Source organism: Rhinolophus sinicus, chromosome 2 (assembly GCF_057876585.1).
Source record: "Rhinolophus sinicus isolate RSI-liver-muscle chromosome 2, RSI-T2T, whole genome shotgun sequence".
NCBI lineage: Eukaryota > Metazoa > Chordata > Mammalia > Chiroptera > Rhinolophidae > Rhinolophus > Rhinolophus sinicus.
Genome location: NC_142502.1, coordinates 711182 through 726997, shown reverse-complemented (window position 1 = coordinate 726997; position 15816 = coordinate 711182). Strand labels below are relative to the sequence as shown.

The window sequence follows — 15816 nt, the reverse complement described above, 5'->3', positions numbered from 1 at the left end:
GACATTTCCAATCCAGAAACAACCCAATTGTGTTTCCTCTCCGAGGACCCTGCCCAGAGTCCTTACAAAACATGTGTCAGCAGACAATGGAGGTGGCTGAGGGGCTGAAAGCACTGCCCTGGACTCTGACTCAGGAAAAGCCTTCCTAGAAGTCAGCCGAGGCCGCAGTCAGCTGACCCTGCAACGGGCGGTCCTCAGCTGATCGAGGCAGAACCAAGATGACCACAGGGCTTCTCAGAAGTGGACAAAGAAGGAACAGAAGAGCGAGCGAGTGGGGCGTGAGGAGGAGAGACCCACCAGGGGCCACGGGCCAAGGAGGCAGCAGGTCTGGGAGCTGAGGACCCACATACACCAGCAGGTTGTCACCAGCCCCTGCCCACAAAGAGCGGGATTCAGCAAAGAGGACAGCGTGCTGCCCTGGGGCCCCTCCCCCCAGTCAGCCCAGCAGGGTCACAAGGCAAGGAAGGGTGTGCTGAAGCCACTGCGTGCCAACGGCAAAGCGACGCAGCACTCGACAACAGCTGTTACATAAACTTGAAAGCTAATGAAAAATTAAAACCATGAACATACTAGAAAAGTAGGCTAATAGTTTTGCACATTTTTGGTGGGGAAGACTCTCCTAAACAAGCCAAGAGAAAGAGAAGACGGAAGGACTCAGTCACAGGTGACACGCATAGACCTGCCCCAGGGGGGCCTCGGTCGCAAAGCGTTTGTCCTGCACCTCCCACCCCGGAGCACCTGAGACTGCCTCCAAAACACACTCTAGCACACATTTTTAAAGATAAGAACAATTTTTTCAACATTCTGATAGAAAATAAACTAATTAAAAACAGATTACAAAAATCCAGCTGGCCTCTCTGCGTCAATAAATTCTAGGAGGTAAGAGACTAATGATCAGGGCCGGCCCCGTGGCTCAGGCGGTTGGAGCTCCGTGCTCCTAACTCCGAAGGCTGCCGGTTCGATTCCCACATGGGCCAGTGGGCTCTCAACCACAAGGTTGCCAGTTCAACTCCTCGACTCCCACAAGGGATGGTGGGCTCCGCCCCCTGCAACTAAGATTGAACACAGCACCTTGAGCTGAGCTGCCTCCCGGATGGCTCAGTTGGTTGGAGCGCATCCTCTTAACCACAAGCCGGTTTGACTCCCGCAAGGGATGGTGGGCTGCACCCCCTGCAACTAGCAACGGCAACTGGACCTGGAGCTGAGCTGCGCCCTCCACAACTAAGACTGAAAGGACAACAACTTGACTTGGAAAAAAGTCCTGCAAGTACACTCTGTTCCCCAATAAAGTCCTTTTCCCCTTCCCCAATAAAATCTTTTAAAAATAATAATAATGATAATGATCAGATGTAACAAGGGGAAAGCATCTGACTGGTTGGCGGACCCTGCCAGGCTGTTCAGGTGTAAAGACAGCAAGCGACACTGACTCAGAAAACAAATTGCCAAAATATTCCTTAGCAAAAATTCCTTGATGAGATCATTTTATGTTGTCAGTGACACAACTGAGAGTGAAGGCATCTGACCTGGTAAATAATTTTGACAGAGATTGTTTGACAGAATCTCCTGAGGCAACACAAGTACTTATCCACAGCAATCTGTCACTGTTTGCCTAAAAGTATGTGTGAGAGATTTTAATTCTTTTCCATGGTGGGATAACCACCAGTTTTGCCCTCCTATTTTAAGCAACTATAAAATACCCAAATATTTGAATTATTAACATTGAATATCAAAAACCCTCTATAAATAAGCCAATAACCTTGAAGAACTTGAAAGAGTTGACAAAAATAAAATAACAACAAGCAACACATTTAGAGTAATAACACATCCCACGGAAATGGCATTGGACTCAGACGGCCCGGGGGGTCGTGCTATCACACTTTTAGAAAATAGTCTGAATTCAGACTATTTGAGCACTCCTAGCATCTGGCAAATGTCGAGAAATATGGCAATCTATTTTATGAAGTGAGTGTCACCAGTTACCAAAACCCCACAACAGCGATCACATGTAAGACTATAAAGAAAAAACCTGAATGGGGTATGAGTAAATAAATCCAACTTATTTTAAAACACTAATATGTAAGACAAAACCAACTTTATGCCAGGAATAAAAGGTATTCAGTATCGGGAAACGTATTCATACAATTCACAGCCTACGGTCATCTTGACAACAACCAGAGATACTCTTACTAAAATTCAATCATAATTCATTAAAATGAAAAAGACGTGTTTCACCTTGATGGAGGCATGAACCACAATCCAGACGTGCACTTGGGAGGACAGCAGCACTGCACTCTCTCTGGCCTCCATCTTATACTTTCATTTAGAATGCTGTTTTGTAACAAGCTCCAAATAAGAAACACTGCTTTCTTTCCCTCTTTATCCCATCATTAGCAAGAACACATGAGTTTCTCCTGGTCTCTCTGTCCATTGACGTTATAAAACATTTTTCCAAAATAAAAGGAAAGAAAGTAAGGTATACAGCTACCAGTCTCTGTGATTCCTTAGGACTCTCAGCTTTTCTGACCACCAGCAGCGTCACCCAGGACACACCCAGACATTGTCCCACAATCCACTCCAGTAACCTCACCTCTCAGAATACAATGGGTCACCGCCACTGGATTTCCTGTAATTTCTATCAACTTATTTCCTAATATTTTAGTAGTGTGTCCTTTTAAGAAAATCACAGAAGAAAGAGACACGGGAAGATTGTGTGCACTTGAGAATTCTCCCTCAAAGCAGTTTCAAAGGAGGGAAGAGTGTGTATTACTATCTGGTATGTAACAAATTACCCTAAAACTAAGGGGCTTCAAACAAGCGACATCTATCCTCTCCCAGGTCTGCGTCAGGCCTCTGTGCAGAGTTTACCAGGGGGCCTCCGCCCGAGGTGTCTCGGGAGGCTGCCATCACACTGGCAGCAGGGCTGTGGGCCGCGGAAGGCTTGCGCAGGTGGGACTCCCTGTCCAGCTCCAGCTCGTCCCTGGCGGTCAGGACGAGGGCCTGTTCCTTGCTGTGCCACGTGGGCCTCTCCCTGAGGCTGGGTCCAACATGGACACTGCCTCCCAGCTCAGTGGAGAGGGAGACAGGGAGGGGCAGGGGGGGAAGGGAGGGAGAGGGGAGGGGAGGGGAGGGGGAGGGAAGGGGAGGGAAGGGGAGGGGGAGGGGAGGGGTGGGGAGGGGAGGGGAGGGGGAGGGGGAGGGGTGGGGGAGGGGAGGGGGAGGGGGGAGGGGAGGGGAAGGGAGGGGAGGGGTGGGGGAGGGGAGGGGAAGGGAAGGGAGGAGAGGGGTGGGGGAGGGGAGGGGAAGGGAGGGGAGGGGAAGGGAGGGGAGGGGTGGGGGAGGGGAGGGGGAGGGGAGGGGGAGGGGTGGGGGAGGGGGGGAGGGGGAGGGGAGGGGAGGGGAGGGGGAGGGGTGGGGGAGGGGGAGGGGAGGGGGAGGGGAGGGGGAAGGGAGGGGAGGGGTGGGGGGAGGGGAGGGGAAGGGAGGGGAGGGGTGGGGGGAGGGGACGGGGAGGGGACGGGGAGGGGGAGAGTCCCCTGAGGGCGGAAGTCACAGTCTTTTTAACACCACTTCTTCTACCACATCCCCCCACCCCCATTACAATGAATCCCTAACACCAGCCACACCAGGGAGAAGGCTGCCAGGAGGCAGGGGTCCCTGAGGTCCATCTCAGAGGCCCCCCAGCACAGACAGCACCCCACCTATCCTGGTTGGTGACAGGACAAGAACTTTCTACTATTTTTCAGGTACAACAGCCAAGAAACGAAACGGGGGTTTTCCAGGCAGAAGACAAAGCCTCGGTCCCTCTCCACTTCTCCTCGCATCTATCACTGAGGAGTTTGGATATTACGCTGTCCAGTGACTGGCATTTTTAATGCTGTGATCTCTGTCTTCATTCATATGCGTGGTGAGCTTGGACACAGAGGTTGCACTGGACTGAACAGACTTGAATAGAAACAGAGGTATTTCTATTTTGAGTGCACTTTTGAACTAAATATGCTTTCTAAGAAATAAATAGAATTAGAATTACATACATAAATCATAAATGTGTTGATTCTAGGAAGAAGTCAGAGCAATGGTGCAAAGTACCTACAGAATTTTGGGGGTGAGTTTTACTTCACTTATTTATATATGGTCACATACTCGTACGTACAAAACTCCCGAATGTAACAAGGGCCTGTGTGACTTAGGTCAGACGGCAAACGCAGCAAGTTAAGTGCCTCAGACATCCTGCTGAGTAAAAGCAGAGGACGCATGTTTAAAGTTTTTATTTAGCCAGAATCTATACTGTACTTGATATGAACATGATGAAATTACAATAATAGCATGGAACAGAGAAAACAAGTTGTTTGAAATAGTGGTAACTCCACTGGATGAAGGTTATTGACTTGCACATTCCTTAACAAAGCCACATATTTTAGCCACAAGAGGAGCTGGGTGGTGACAGACCCATTGTCCCCGTTTTCTGCTTAGGCAACGCCAGGTCCGTGGCCAGCCAACCATTACTGCTCTTCCCGTACGCTGAGGGCGTGACGCTCACAGGAGGTGAAGCTCTTCTCAGGGTGGCCTGGCTGGTAAGTGGGGGAACCGAGGCTGGAGCCCCAGAACTGGCCCCAGAGTGTCACTCCTGACTCTGACGATACGCTGTCTCCATCATGAGCATGTGATCCGGCCCCTGACCAGTGTCTGTCGGCTTAACGAACAAACTCGTGAACGTTTGAATGAACAGATGGGCCGAGATAGTTTTATCTGAATCAAACTGTGGGGTGCTACCTTTTTTCATTGGGTGGCTTTTATCCCAATAAGTGTTGCCTACAGAGCAAAGCTGCTTTACATTATTTTTCTTAGTCAACACAAAATCATGTAAGTGCCACTAACAGGGGAAGCACACTCATTGCTGCAAACAGCGGTCCTCGTCTGTGCAGAGGTCACTCTCATCGGCCTCGGCCTCGTCCAACTTCCAATTGGCCATGAGTGGAGTTGCCGCTCACCTCCTAAGACTTCTGGTGCTGGAAGCAAGACGCAGCTTGCTGAATCAGGGCCTGGAAAATCCTGCTCTCCTGATGCTTTTTCCATGTGCTTAGCTGAGGCGCTCTCGGCTCCAATGCTGGCACGGCCAGCACGGCTCCCCTGGCGGTTTTAAAATTTTTATAAAGTGGAAAGTATTTTGCTCCCTTGGACTGTCAAACCAGAGAGGATGAAAGATGCTGCTATTGTGTCTGGGCGCTGCATGTACTTTCCTGCAGTTGATAATCTTTTAAATCGTTGTGCATTTAGGGGGGTTAAGGTTTGCAATTTGCCCATGTGTGTACATTTCTTTGTTAATATTTTGAGTAAAATATCTCATCATTATTATGGTGATAACTATTTCTCTGCATTTCATTATCTTCCCCAAAATGTCACATGTTTTTTAGTAGAAGTAAGAAGTAGCAAATAAAGTTTCTCCCTACAGAGACACGCGAGAACTAGGAGGAACGGCCAGCTGCTTCTGCACCGCTATCTCAGCAGGCAAAACCCAAAACGCTTACAGCCAAAACTCTGTGAACACCGATCTTTGTCACTTTTATCTCAAGTAGTTCAATAGCACCTAAGAATCGTTAATAAAATGGTGGGTTAGATGATCCTGGCTAACGAGTTATGAAACCTCGGGATTGAAATACAATTTTCATCACTTTCAACTGCATTCCAATCAAAATAAAACTTGGCGGGATTACTAAAACTGCTCTTAAAGTCTTCATTTCAGCAAAGTGCTTAGTTTTGTTTAACTTTGGCCATCAAAGTGTACTTTTATTTCTCTGGAGGTCACTCACTGCCCTGGTTGGTTAGCCCACTTGACTTGGGAGTTTGCAATGGTGAAACCAGAAATGAAAGACGATGACGAGGATGCCGTGTGAATGCAGCGTTTTATTCTGTTTTTATGACTACATTTTGCTTTGAGGGGTTCACACTACTTCTAAACGTTTGATTTGAGAAACGGTTCACTGACACTGTCTGCCAGGCACCAGGAAGCAGATGGCGAGCCGTGATGGCTCAGGGTGGAAGGGAAGCAAAATTCTACCGCATACATTTTTGCAAAAGACACGCTTCAAAAGTAGAGTTTATTTTCTAGGAAACATTTGAGCTGTGTTAAATAATGAGTAAAGAACTTTAAAATGTATATTTGCATCCACCTAATCTTAAGACATTTTGTTCAAGTAATGTTTATTTTTATGTCCCACATACTTTCTGGTAAGAGGAATTTTGGTCCAGGTCCATATACCTAATGTAAGTGAACACACAAGCAATTTTCTAGAAAGGCGAGCGCACAACACTGAAGAAAACTGGGCCCACAACATTAGTGTTTGAGCCGAATTAACTGGGGTGCACACACCGACCAGTCACTTAAGCTCCAGGCGATGCCGGGTTTTACAAGGAACCGATATTTTGTTCAGGGACCGGGGACAGGCTTGCCATTCTCCCAGAAGAGGAAACTGGCTTTTAATAATTCCCTTCTAAGTACAAAATTTGGTGTAGAGTTTTAAAAAGACATTCTTTAGGAAGTGTCCTGTGTTCTTCCTTTGCTAAGTGTCTTCACTGTGGTGGAGGTAGTGGTCATACACCAGTTAATCTAAATACAGCTGCTGGACCATCATCCAACTCGCTTGTTACAGCCAAAAGCAGTGAGAGAAGTTTGTATCTGTCAGACATGTACTAGGGGACAGTTGAACATGACTGTCTATGCCTCCATGTCAAGAAGCTAGGAAAGGAACAACTAATCGAACTAAAGGAAGACAAGGGAGATACCACAGGAAGCGCAGAAGCCAGTGCATGATCAAAACGCACTCAGTGCCCACACGTGCTGCTGGCTGTTGTCCCAGGGGCTCTGTCTGCTGCACGGGGCATCCTGCCTGAATGCCCTTCTCATGCCCAGGCGGAGGCTGGCTGTGCCTTCTCCTTCAGATTGCTGCTGCGTAAGTGACCCAACTGTAGACTTTATAGCTAATTCCAGGACGTTTAAGCTGAAGTGCAATTTTTAAAAATGGAGGATTCTAGATACTGGGAAAGCTTGTAATTCAATGCACGTTCTAGTGACATTATAAATTATGGTACAGCAAAGCTAGTAAACAAAAGTGTTAACTCGAGAACAAAGGAGAGGCAAAATTACATTAGTGACCTTGTCATTGGACAAGGCAAAGTACCTCAGTAAAGAGAGAAAATTGGAAATGTTGACAAAAAAGAATGACTTTTTTTCAAAAGGGAGGTTTTCTGCTTCAGTCTGAGTGGAGCCATTAGCGCCTCTCTCGCTGTTTACACCGTTACAAACCACATGGGACAGAATTCACTGTCTCATTTTATCCTTCAATGACCCGAAAGGGCCTCTGGAGGCGTGGCTAGTTCCCAATTGTGTGCAGGAGAATGAAAGATGATAAAAAAATCACAGTCACGCACAGTTGTGGGAAAACACCATAAACGACCATCGCAACCAGATACGTGACCCCCACCAAGTCTCCAGAGGTGAATTTGTTATTTCATGCCTTGGACCAAACAGGAAGGCCCAGGTAGAGGAGTCATGCACCTGTCAGGGCGGCTGTAAGGGAACAGGCTGTGAACTGCCTGCGGCCTGAACACAGACGCACCACTCAGTTGCCCAATGCACTGACTCTGGGTCCTTCCTCCAGGTGAAGGTCCAGCTCTGCCTGTGCTGATGGGTTCAAGATCCAGGGGGACAGCATGCTGGCAAATACCCCCATGAGCTGAAGGTCATGGTGAGGTCATTCGGATGGTGGGAGGTCAGCCATGAGTGTAAACGTACAACTTGTTGTTTGGGAACCCTAGACATTTCCAGCAGTGATGCCACAGCTGGGGACACAGGTACCCATGAAGACACACGGCCTTACATGGTGACCCCACTCTCAATTGAGAGTTTCTCAATTCTCAGGTAAAGTCAATTTGGAATTAACCCCGTTTCAGAGAGGCCACTGTGGTGCGTTCTGTTCTCCCAGGTCAGCAGCACCCTGAGCCCTTCCCTCTGTGTAAGCCTCACGCATGCCCACCTTCCACGCACTCTCATACAGGGATTGACGTAAGTTGGAGTAAGGCTTTCCAGGACCTAAAGGACACAGGGGGACACACTAAAGATGACCTGAGATAACACCTTATCCAGATGAGAGGGAAATAGAGCACGTTTGTGTCAGCGAATCTGAAATACAACCAGCCTCCAAGATGCGCAGGAGCCGACTACATGCCCAGGCTGAGCACATGGGTCAGAGCAGGTGACAGGCAGGGCCTGATGGTCCAAATGTGCTCCATAGGCTGGTTCTGATGATACTAACAAGTTACCTGAAATAACTGGTCCCACAGCCTAAGGTGTGTGGGACATTCTGATAAACAACAAAAACGCATGAATTTATTGTGGTAACAATTTTCAGAACTGACCCATGACAATCTCAACCAGAAGGCTCCAAAAGGATGTGCACAGAGCATGGGACGCCTTTGCTCTTGGTGCATCTCAAGAGAATGACAGAAGCCCAGTTCCCTGCATAGCTGGTGACTGTTCTTGAGCCCAACTAGTTCGTGGGCCTTCTGGGGATGGACCCAAAGTCTGTTCCATTAGCAGTTACTCACACCTCGTCACATGTGGAGGAAAGGAACCAGCTCGGAGAGGCTTGATTCTGAGCAGTGGTCGCAGGGGATGATCATTTAAAACGGGTTCCCTGAGCTGCAATCCCAGGTTCCATCTACTTCTCACAAATGTCAGACCTGCATTGCCGAAAACTAGATGATAATTGAATGCTACTTTCATGATGGTTCCAGCCAAGAAGGTCATGGTCCTACGTTTACTGAACTTTGAAACATGAAGTATGCAATCCTTACTGTTGAACGGCTGAGCGAGGGGCAGCTGCTGTGGGCTCACATCCAAGGTAAAGACAGGACAATACCCAGGACAGATGGGTGTATAACCAGAAGAGCCAGGCAGAGAACCTTTTGGCAAATGCCAGATGATGTTCTGGAAGAAGATCAAAGTCAGAACAGGGCAAATGGCACAGTTCTGTGCCTTCCATGGGAGGGTGGGGGGTAACTGATGGAGAGCAGAAGCCACAGCAATGGATCCAAATGGGGCCAGGACCAGATGCGTGAATCAGGCGGGCTGGAGTGAGGAGCGTGTCCTTGACGTGGAATGCAGGCACCTGTGACAGATTTTTGCATGGTCACTCGCCAGCTCGCATGGTCGTGCCGTGTGCCTTAGAATTTCTGACACTGAGCAGAACACTGGCCATGCATCCAGGAAGCCCTGGTGCAATTATATTTCCAGAGAAGAAGGAAACAAACAGTGCTCCATAGTCACCAATCTGAAAGAACCTCCCTTTTCTTTCAGGAATTTTGATTTCTCCAGGTATGTGCTAGGCTGATGCAAAGTAATTTTTAGTGGTTTTTAAAAATATGAATGGTACTGGACAAGGTTAAGTCATTAAGTCAAAAACAGACCAAATAGCATTACCCACGTGAATTCCATGTTTTAAAGGGGCTCTGGCTTTCGATTATCTACAGTGCTTTGCAAACCTGGTTGGTTTATCTGGATATATAGTATGTAAACATTTGCAAAGCACTTTCATATGTGATTTATTTACATGTATACAGCCACCGTGCAAAGAGAGAAAATAAAACATTCTGGTGTCGTGAGGTTATCACCAAGCCCAAAGAATCTAGCATGCACCAGAGTCAATATTAAAACCTAGGGCCACCCACGGCCCCTTTGTCTATCCCAAAGTTGGCTTCAGGGGTTCAAAAAAAGAAATCTCCAAAACTTCTTAAAGTAGATTTTAGCATTCCTTAATTAAATGCTTATGACTCAGAACTTTTAGATGGTATTCTTACAGGGGTGTTGAGGAAGGGCTGTTGTTGAGGAAGACTCACGTTTAAGTAAACAATGCATAAAAATTAATTAGTAACAAAGATAAAAAATACATTCCTGGTGTTTATTCATTCTCTTTGCTTTACATCTTTCACTTAACAAAACCTTTCTGTTATAGAAAACTGAGATAGTCTTTCCTCTTAACTGTATCTTATGAACTATATCTGGAAAATAAAATAAAATTTATGGAATTAGGATATTAGTAATTGAATCAGTTTTCTGCATGAAGAATTTTAGATCATTTTGTCCATGACAAGAAGTACTCTGAGAAGTCATGATTTTCTAAAAGAAACTCTTCCAGTGCATGCCTGAGCTTACTGCAGTACGGGTTGAAGCAACCAGAAAGTTGTACTTCGTAAGTTTATTCCCAGTGAAATAGCAGAACAAACAAGAGCACAGATCATACCAAACTAATCGAGATACACTGAACACTCTACCCCACAGCAGCAGAACGCACTTTCCTCTCAAGTACACAGAGAACATTCTCCATGATAGACCACATGCCAATCACAAAATAAGTCTTAACAGATCTCAGAAGATTAAATCATTCCAAGTATCTTTTCCAACCAAAAGGAATACCACTAAGGGAAAATGGGAAAACTCAAGCATAGATGACAATTAAACAACACAGTCCTGGACAACCATTTAATCAAAGAAGGCTCAAAGGGGAAATCAGAAAATGCCTTAGAACAAACAAAAATGAACACAAAACATACCAAAACTCAGGAGATTCAGCAAAAGAAGCACTTAAAGAGAATTTTATGAAAAATGCCTATGTTAAAAATAAGAAAGATCTCAAATAAATAACTTTATACCTCAATAACTAGAAGAACACACTAAGCCCAAACTTAGCAGAGAGAAGGGAAGAATAAAGATTAGAACAGAAATAAATAAAATAGAGAATAGAAAAACTATAGAAAGAACAATACAATTAGGAGGGTTTTTTTGAAAAGATAAATAAAATTGGCAAACCTTTAGCTCAGCTAACCAAGAAAAAAGAGGGAAGACTCAAATAAATAAATTCACAAGTGGGAGGGAGACATTACAAGTGGTGCCACTGAAATAAAAAAATATCACAAGGGACATTACGAACAATTGTAAGCCAAGATTAGGCAACTTAGAAGAAATGTATAAATTCCTGTAAACATACAACCCACTATGACTGAATCAAAAAGAAATGGAAAGCCTGAAATAAGGATACTGAATTAGTAATCAAAAACCCCCAACGAAGAAAAGCCCAGAACTAGATGGCTTCAAATTCATACAAATAGTTAAAGACCAACAAACAGCAATTCTTCTTAAACTTTTCCAAACAATAGATTAAGAGGAAACACTTCCAAACTCATTTTACAAGCCTAGCATTACCCTGATACAGACTGATCCCACAAGAAAAGGAAACTACAGGTCAATATCTCTAATAAACACAAATGCAAAAATTCTCAACAGAGTATTAGCAAACTAGATTCAACAGCATATTAAAAGGATCATATGCCATGACCAAGTGGGATTGATTTCTAGGATGCAAGGATAGTTCAACATTCACAAATCAATAAACGTGATACATCATATCAACAGAATGAAAATCACATTATCATCTCAATAGATGTAGAAATGCATTTAACAAAATTCAATACTCTCTCATGATTAAAAACTATAAACAAATTAGATATAGAAAAAACTCAGCTCAACAAAGTAAAGCTCATATATGAAAATCCCACAGCTAACATCAAACTCAGTGATAGAAAACTAAGTTTTCTTTTAAGATCTGGAACAAGGCAAGAATGCCCACTCTCATCACTTCTATTTAACATATTCTTAGAAGCCCCAGTTAGAGCAATTAGGAAGAAAAGAAGGAAGGAAGGAAGGAGGGAGGGAGGGAGGGAGGGAGGGAGGGAGGGAGGGAGGGAGGGAGGGAGGAAAAAAGGAAGAAAGGAAGGAAGGAAGGAAGGAAGGAAGGAAGGAAGGAAGGAAGGAAGGAAGGAAGGAAGGAAAATAAAGAGCATCCAAATAAATCTGTGTTTGCAGATGACGTGATCTTATATGTACGAAACTCTAAAACACCACACACACAAAAATCCTGTTATAACTAATAAATAAATTCAGGAAAGTTTCAGGATACAAAATCAACATACAAAAACCAGTTGCATTTTTACATACCAATAATGAACTATCTGAAAAGGAAATTAAGAAAATAATCCCATTAATAATAGCTTCAAAAAGAATAAAATATTTAGAATTCAACTTAACCAAGGAGATAGAAAGACTTATAGACTGAAAACTGTAAAACCCTGATGAAAGAAATCAAAGCAGACACAAATAAATGGAAATACAGCCGATGATTATGCTTTGGAAGAATTAATATTGTAAAAATATCCATACAACCCAAAGTGATCTACAGATTTAATACAACGTCTATCAAAATTCCAATAGATTCTTTTACAGAAATTGAAGAAGTAACCTTAAATTCATAGAGAACCACAAAAGACCTTGAATAGCTAAAGCAATATTGAGCATTAAACAAAACTGCAGGCATTAAACTTCCAGGTTTTAAAATACGTTACAAACTAAAGTAATCTTAACAGTATAGTACTCACATAACAATGGTCACACATACAAGTGTAACAGAACAGAGAGCCAGATATAAACCCATCCATATATGGTCCACTGATGTACCATAAGGTGCCAAGAATGCACAGTGAGGAAACGCTGCCCAGCAAATGACATTGTGAGACCTGGATATCCACATGCAGAAGAATGAAATTAGACCCTTATTTTCACACCATAAAAAATTTAAAATGGATTAAAGCCCTAAATGCAAGATCCGAAACAGTAAAACTCCTAGGAGAAAACAAGAAAAAAGGAGCCAAAAACATACAATGGAGAAAAGACAGCCTCTTCAATACACGGTGCTGGGAGAATTGGAAAGCCACGTGCCAAAGAATGAAACTAGACTGCTGTCTGTCACCATATATCAAAATTAACTCAAAATGGATCCAAGACCTAAACCTAAGACCTGAAACAATAAACTAACTGCACAGAAGAAAGGATAGGTATTAAATGTATGGACCCTGGTCTTACAGAGGATTTTATGAATTTGACCTCAAAGGCAGGGGAGGTAAAAGCTAAGATGAATGAGACTAAATCAGGCCCCGCGTGCACTGCAGGCAGAGGCGCCCAGACCTCCGCCATGAGGGCAGGGCTGGCAGGCAGGTGCTGGGGGTGGCGTGGCCCCTGCACAATTCATCTGCCGGGAAGGTTCCACGGTCGTGACTAAGTTGTTAGTTTCATCTGGAAGAGGAACGGGCTGCTGTCACCGCCCACGACCTCCCGGGCAGTCCCAACAGTGTCACAGTGCTGTCCCCATCAGCAGCCCCACTTTCCAGCAGAGACTGGCCTCAGAAAGGGCTGGAGTGGATGGGGAATGAGGCCTCAGGCTCCAGGTCCAGGCCGAGTCACTGCAGCACAGGAGACCAGGAGTCTCCAGCAGGCGTTTCTCGGGCTTTCTGACAGCAGACGCAGCCGACGACGCTTTAGTCACACGTGACACCTCAGCAGTGAGGAACCTGTGAAGGAGCGCGAGCCACGTGACCAGCAGGGCCGGGAGCTCCTGCATACGGCCCATGGCACACAGGCCCACGGAAGCTTCTGGAAAAGGAGGCCTTGGGATGCCGTGTGGGAGACGCTGCACGTTCCCCTCCTCCTTAGAGCTTCATGCATCCGCACGTCAGAGGAGCAGAAACTCCACAGCAACGCAGGTTGTTTTACCGTGTAGCATGCAGTTTCCTTAATATTTGAGGCCACCCATTGGGTTTCTTCCCTGCGACGTGTGGCCCGCCGTCACGGGAAGGAGTGCGCCCACTTGGGGAAACACGGCTGTTAGACAGGCGGCCCGTGGCCACTCTTCAGACCAGCGGGAAGGTCCTGCCTCCCAAACACTTGGCTGCACCTCGGAATGGCTGGATGGCCGTTGTGGGCTCCTTGGCCCTGACCCATCAGCCCTGGGGCTGCTGCAGGGAAAGTGCAGATGACAGCAGACAAGACGCAAAGCGCAGCATGAGGTGGGCCTCCACAGCCAGCAGCCCACCCGAGAGAAACATGCGGAAGCCTCGCGCTTCCCACTCGAAATACTTAGTGAAAAGAGAACTAGGTTTGCTCAGCTCAGAAAGAACAGATGTGAAGAGAAGGGGCTCCGGGGAGGGGCGTGGGCAGCTGGTGGTGCAGCTGCTCTGCCAGGCTTCAGGTGGACCCAGACACAGTCCCAGCATTCAGGCCGGTGTCCTTGGGACCACAGCGTCACCCCATGCTGCGCTGGCCTCAGTGACTGCCTAGGTGGTGGCGGAGAGAGTCGCTCACCCCATCTGCGTGCCCTTCTCGGGCTCACTGACCCCGAGGCTGCCGAGCGAGTCACTTTGGAGGATGAGCCCACCTGCGTCAGCAGAGGCCACAAGGGGCCGGTCTGCCCGGCAGCTGCCGTGGGGAGAGCTGGTCCGGGAAGCTGCCGGCCTGACAACCAGGGGACACCGCCTGACTGATGCCGGTCAGCAAGACGCCAACAGGTATGACACTGAGTGGTCTGCAGCTTTCTCTCAGCAAAGGCTCATGCAAGCACTCACTCCCTTTCCAAGTCCTTCTTACCTTTTCCATTTCCTTACGATTCACAGCAAAAATTATGGCTCACTTCAGGTGATAAAATCAACCAGGAGCCCTGCTCTGAGCCAGCTTTGCCTACAGCTTGGGTCGCCTCCACAGGGGCATTGTTTCCCCCAGTCGCGAGGTCAGCGGTGTGTGCTGCGCACCTGAGTGGATGCTGTCGAGTGCCACGTGTGACGTCGCATACACGTCCATCTTCGGCATCACTGACGCCCCATGAAGTGAGAGCCGTCGTTCATTTCCCGCCTTTATGGTCACTCCTTCAAACAGCCGATTTCAAAGGATTTGCTCTAATATAAAGGGAAACAGATATAAAGATTGGGTACAAACTCCAGAAAATTCCTGAGACACCTCATGGCATTTGAATCTGCTGAAGCAAAAGGAAAATGTGGGCTCAGTGCTGGTGGCCTGTGACACAGCACAGCACATGCCATCACACGTGGGGGAAGCTGACATTTACACAGTTTGGAAACACAGGGCCTCTGTCCTATCGCAGACTGGGGGTTGGGGGCACCTAGGAGCTCAGCCTCACCTCCTGCCTGAATGCCACGGGGCCAGCCCCTGGGGTCAAGGGCTGAAAAGATGAGAAAGCAGGACAGGAGATGGATGGACACAGGTTTTCATATACAGACAGGAGAAAATGTGGACAGGATGGTAAGCGGCCCACTGAGAAGGGCACCCCAGGATGGAGGAGAAAGGAGGTGGACAAACGTGTGTATCCAGACGGTTTTGTAAGCAAACTGCAGGACAAGACACGTACAGGGGGAGCCGCGTGCACCAACCAGTGACACTGGAGCAGGGGGCTGCGGGGGATGGTGCCAGGCCCATAAGCTAAGCTCCACCAGGTGTGTGGACAGGTGGCCTGCATGATGACCCAGGGGCTTCCACGTCCCCTCTGTGTGATTCCTACACTCACTTCCCTCACTCGGTCGAGAATGCTCACTCCTCTACTTTACACTTACACCAGATGGGATTAGAGCTGTGGCCTCTGACCCTTCCTGGTCCCCACGTGATGGGCTTTAGGGACATTCTGACATCATCGTTGTAAAGACCCCATGGGGCACAGTCCTAGTCACTGCTCTGCACAAATAAGCCCAGCAGTTGCTGGCTTGGAGCTCTGACGCTGCCCAACCGTCCCTTAGAGGTGGAGGCCATGGCCCAGAGCCCTGGGAGAAAGCCAGCCCTCGATTTTATCCCTTTAGTTCACTGCTGTCCCCCAATAGCCAGAACGAGGTCTGGAACACAGTGGTGCCAGGTAAAACGTGCTGACGCAGTGA

The 15816-nt window shown here is 46.9% G+C and overlaps 1 protein-coding gene across 3 annotated transcripts in view; it reads right to left on the bottom strand.

Annotated features, from left to right (window-relative positions):
- Positions 1–4251: 4251 nt before the first annotated feature.
- The window catches only part of WDR27 (WD repeat domain 27), a 154393-nt gene continuing 142828 nt past the window's right edge, over positions 4252–15816 (bottom strand). For all 3 annotated transcript variants that reach the window (XR_016019948.1, XR_016019949.1, XM_074333871.2), the window contains one exon: positions 4252–14829. Coding sequence is in view for 1 of the 3 variants with exons in the window: in XM_074333871.2 (XP_074189972.2) it covers positions 14794–14829 (36 nt within the window). In the remaining 2 variants the exon portion in view is untranslated. The remainder of the gene's footprint in view (positions 14830–15816) is intronic.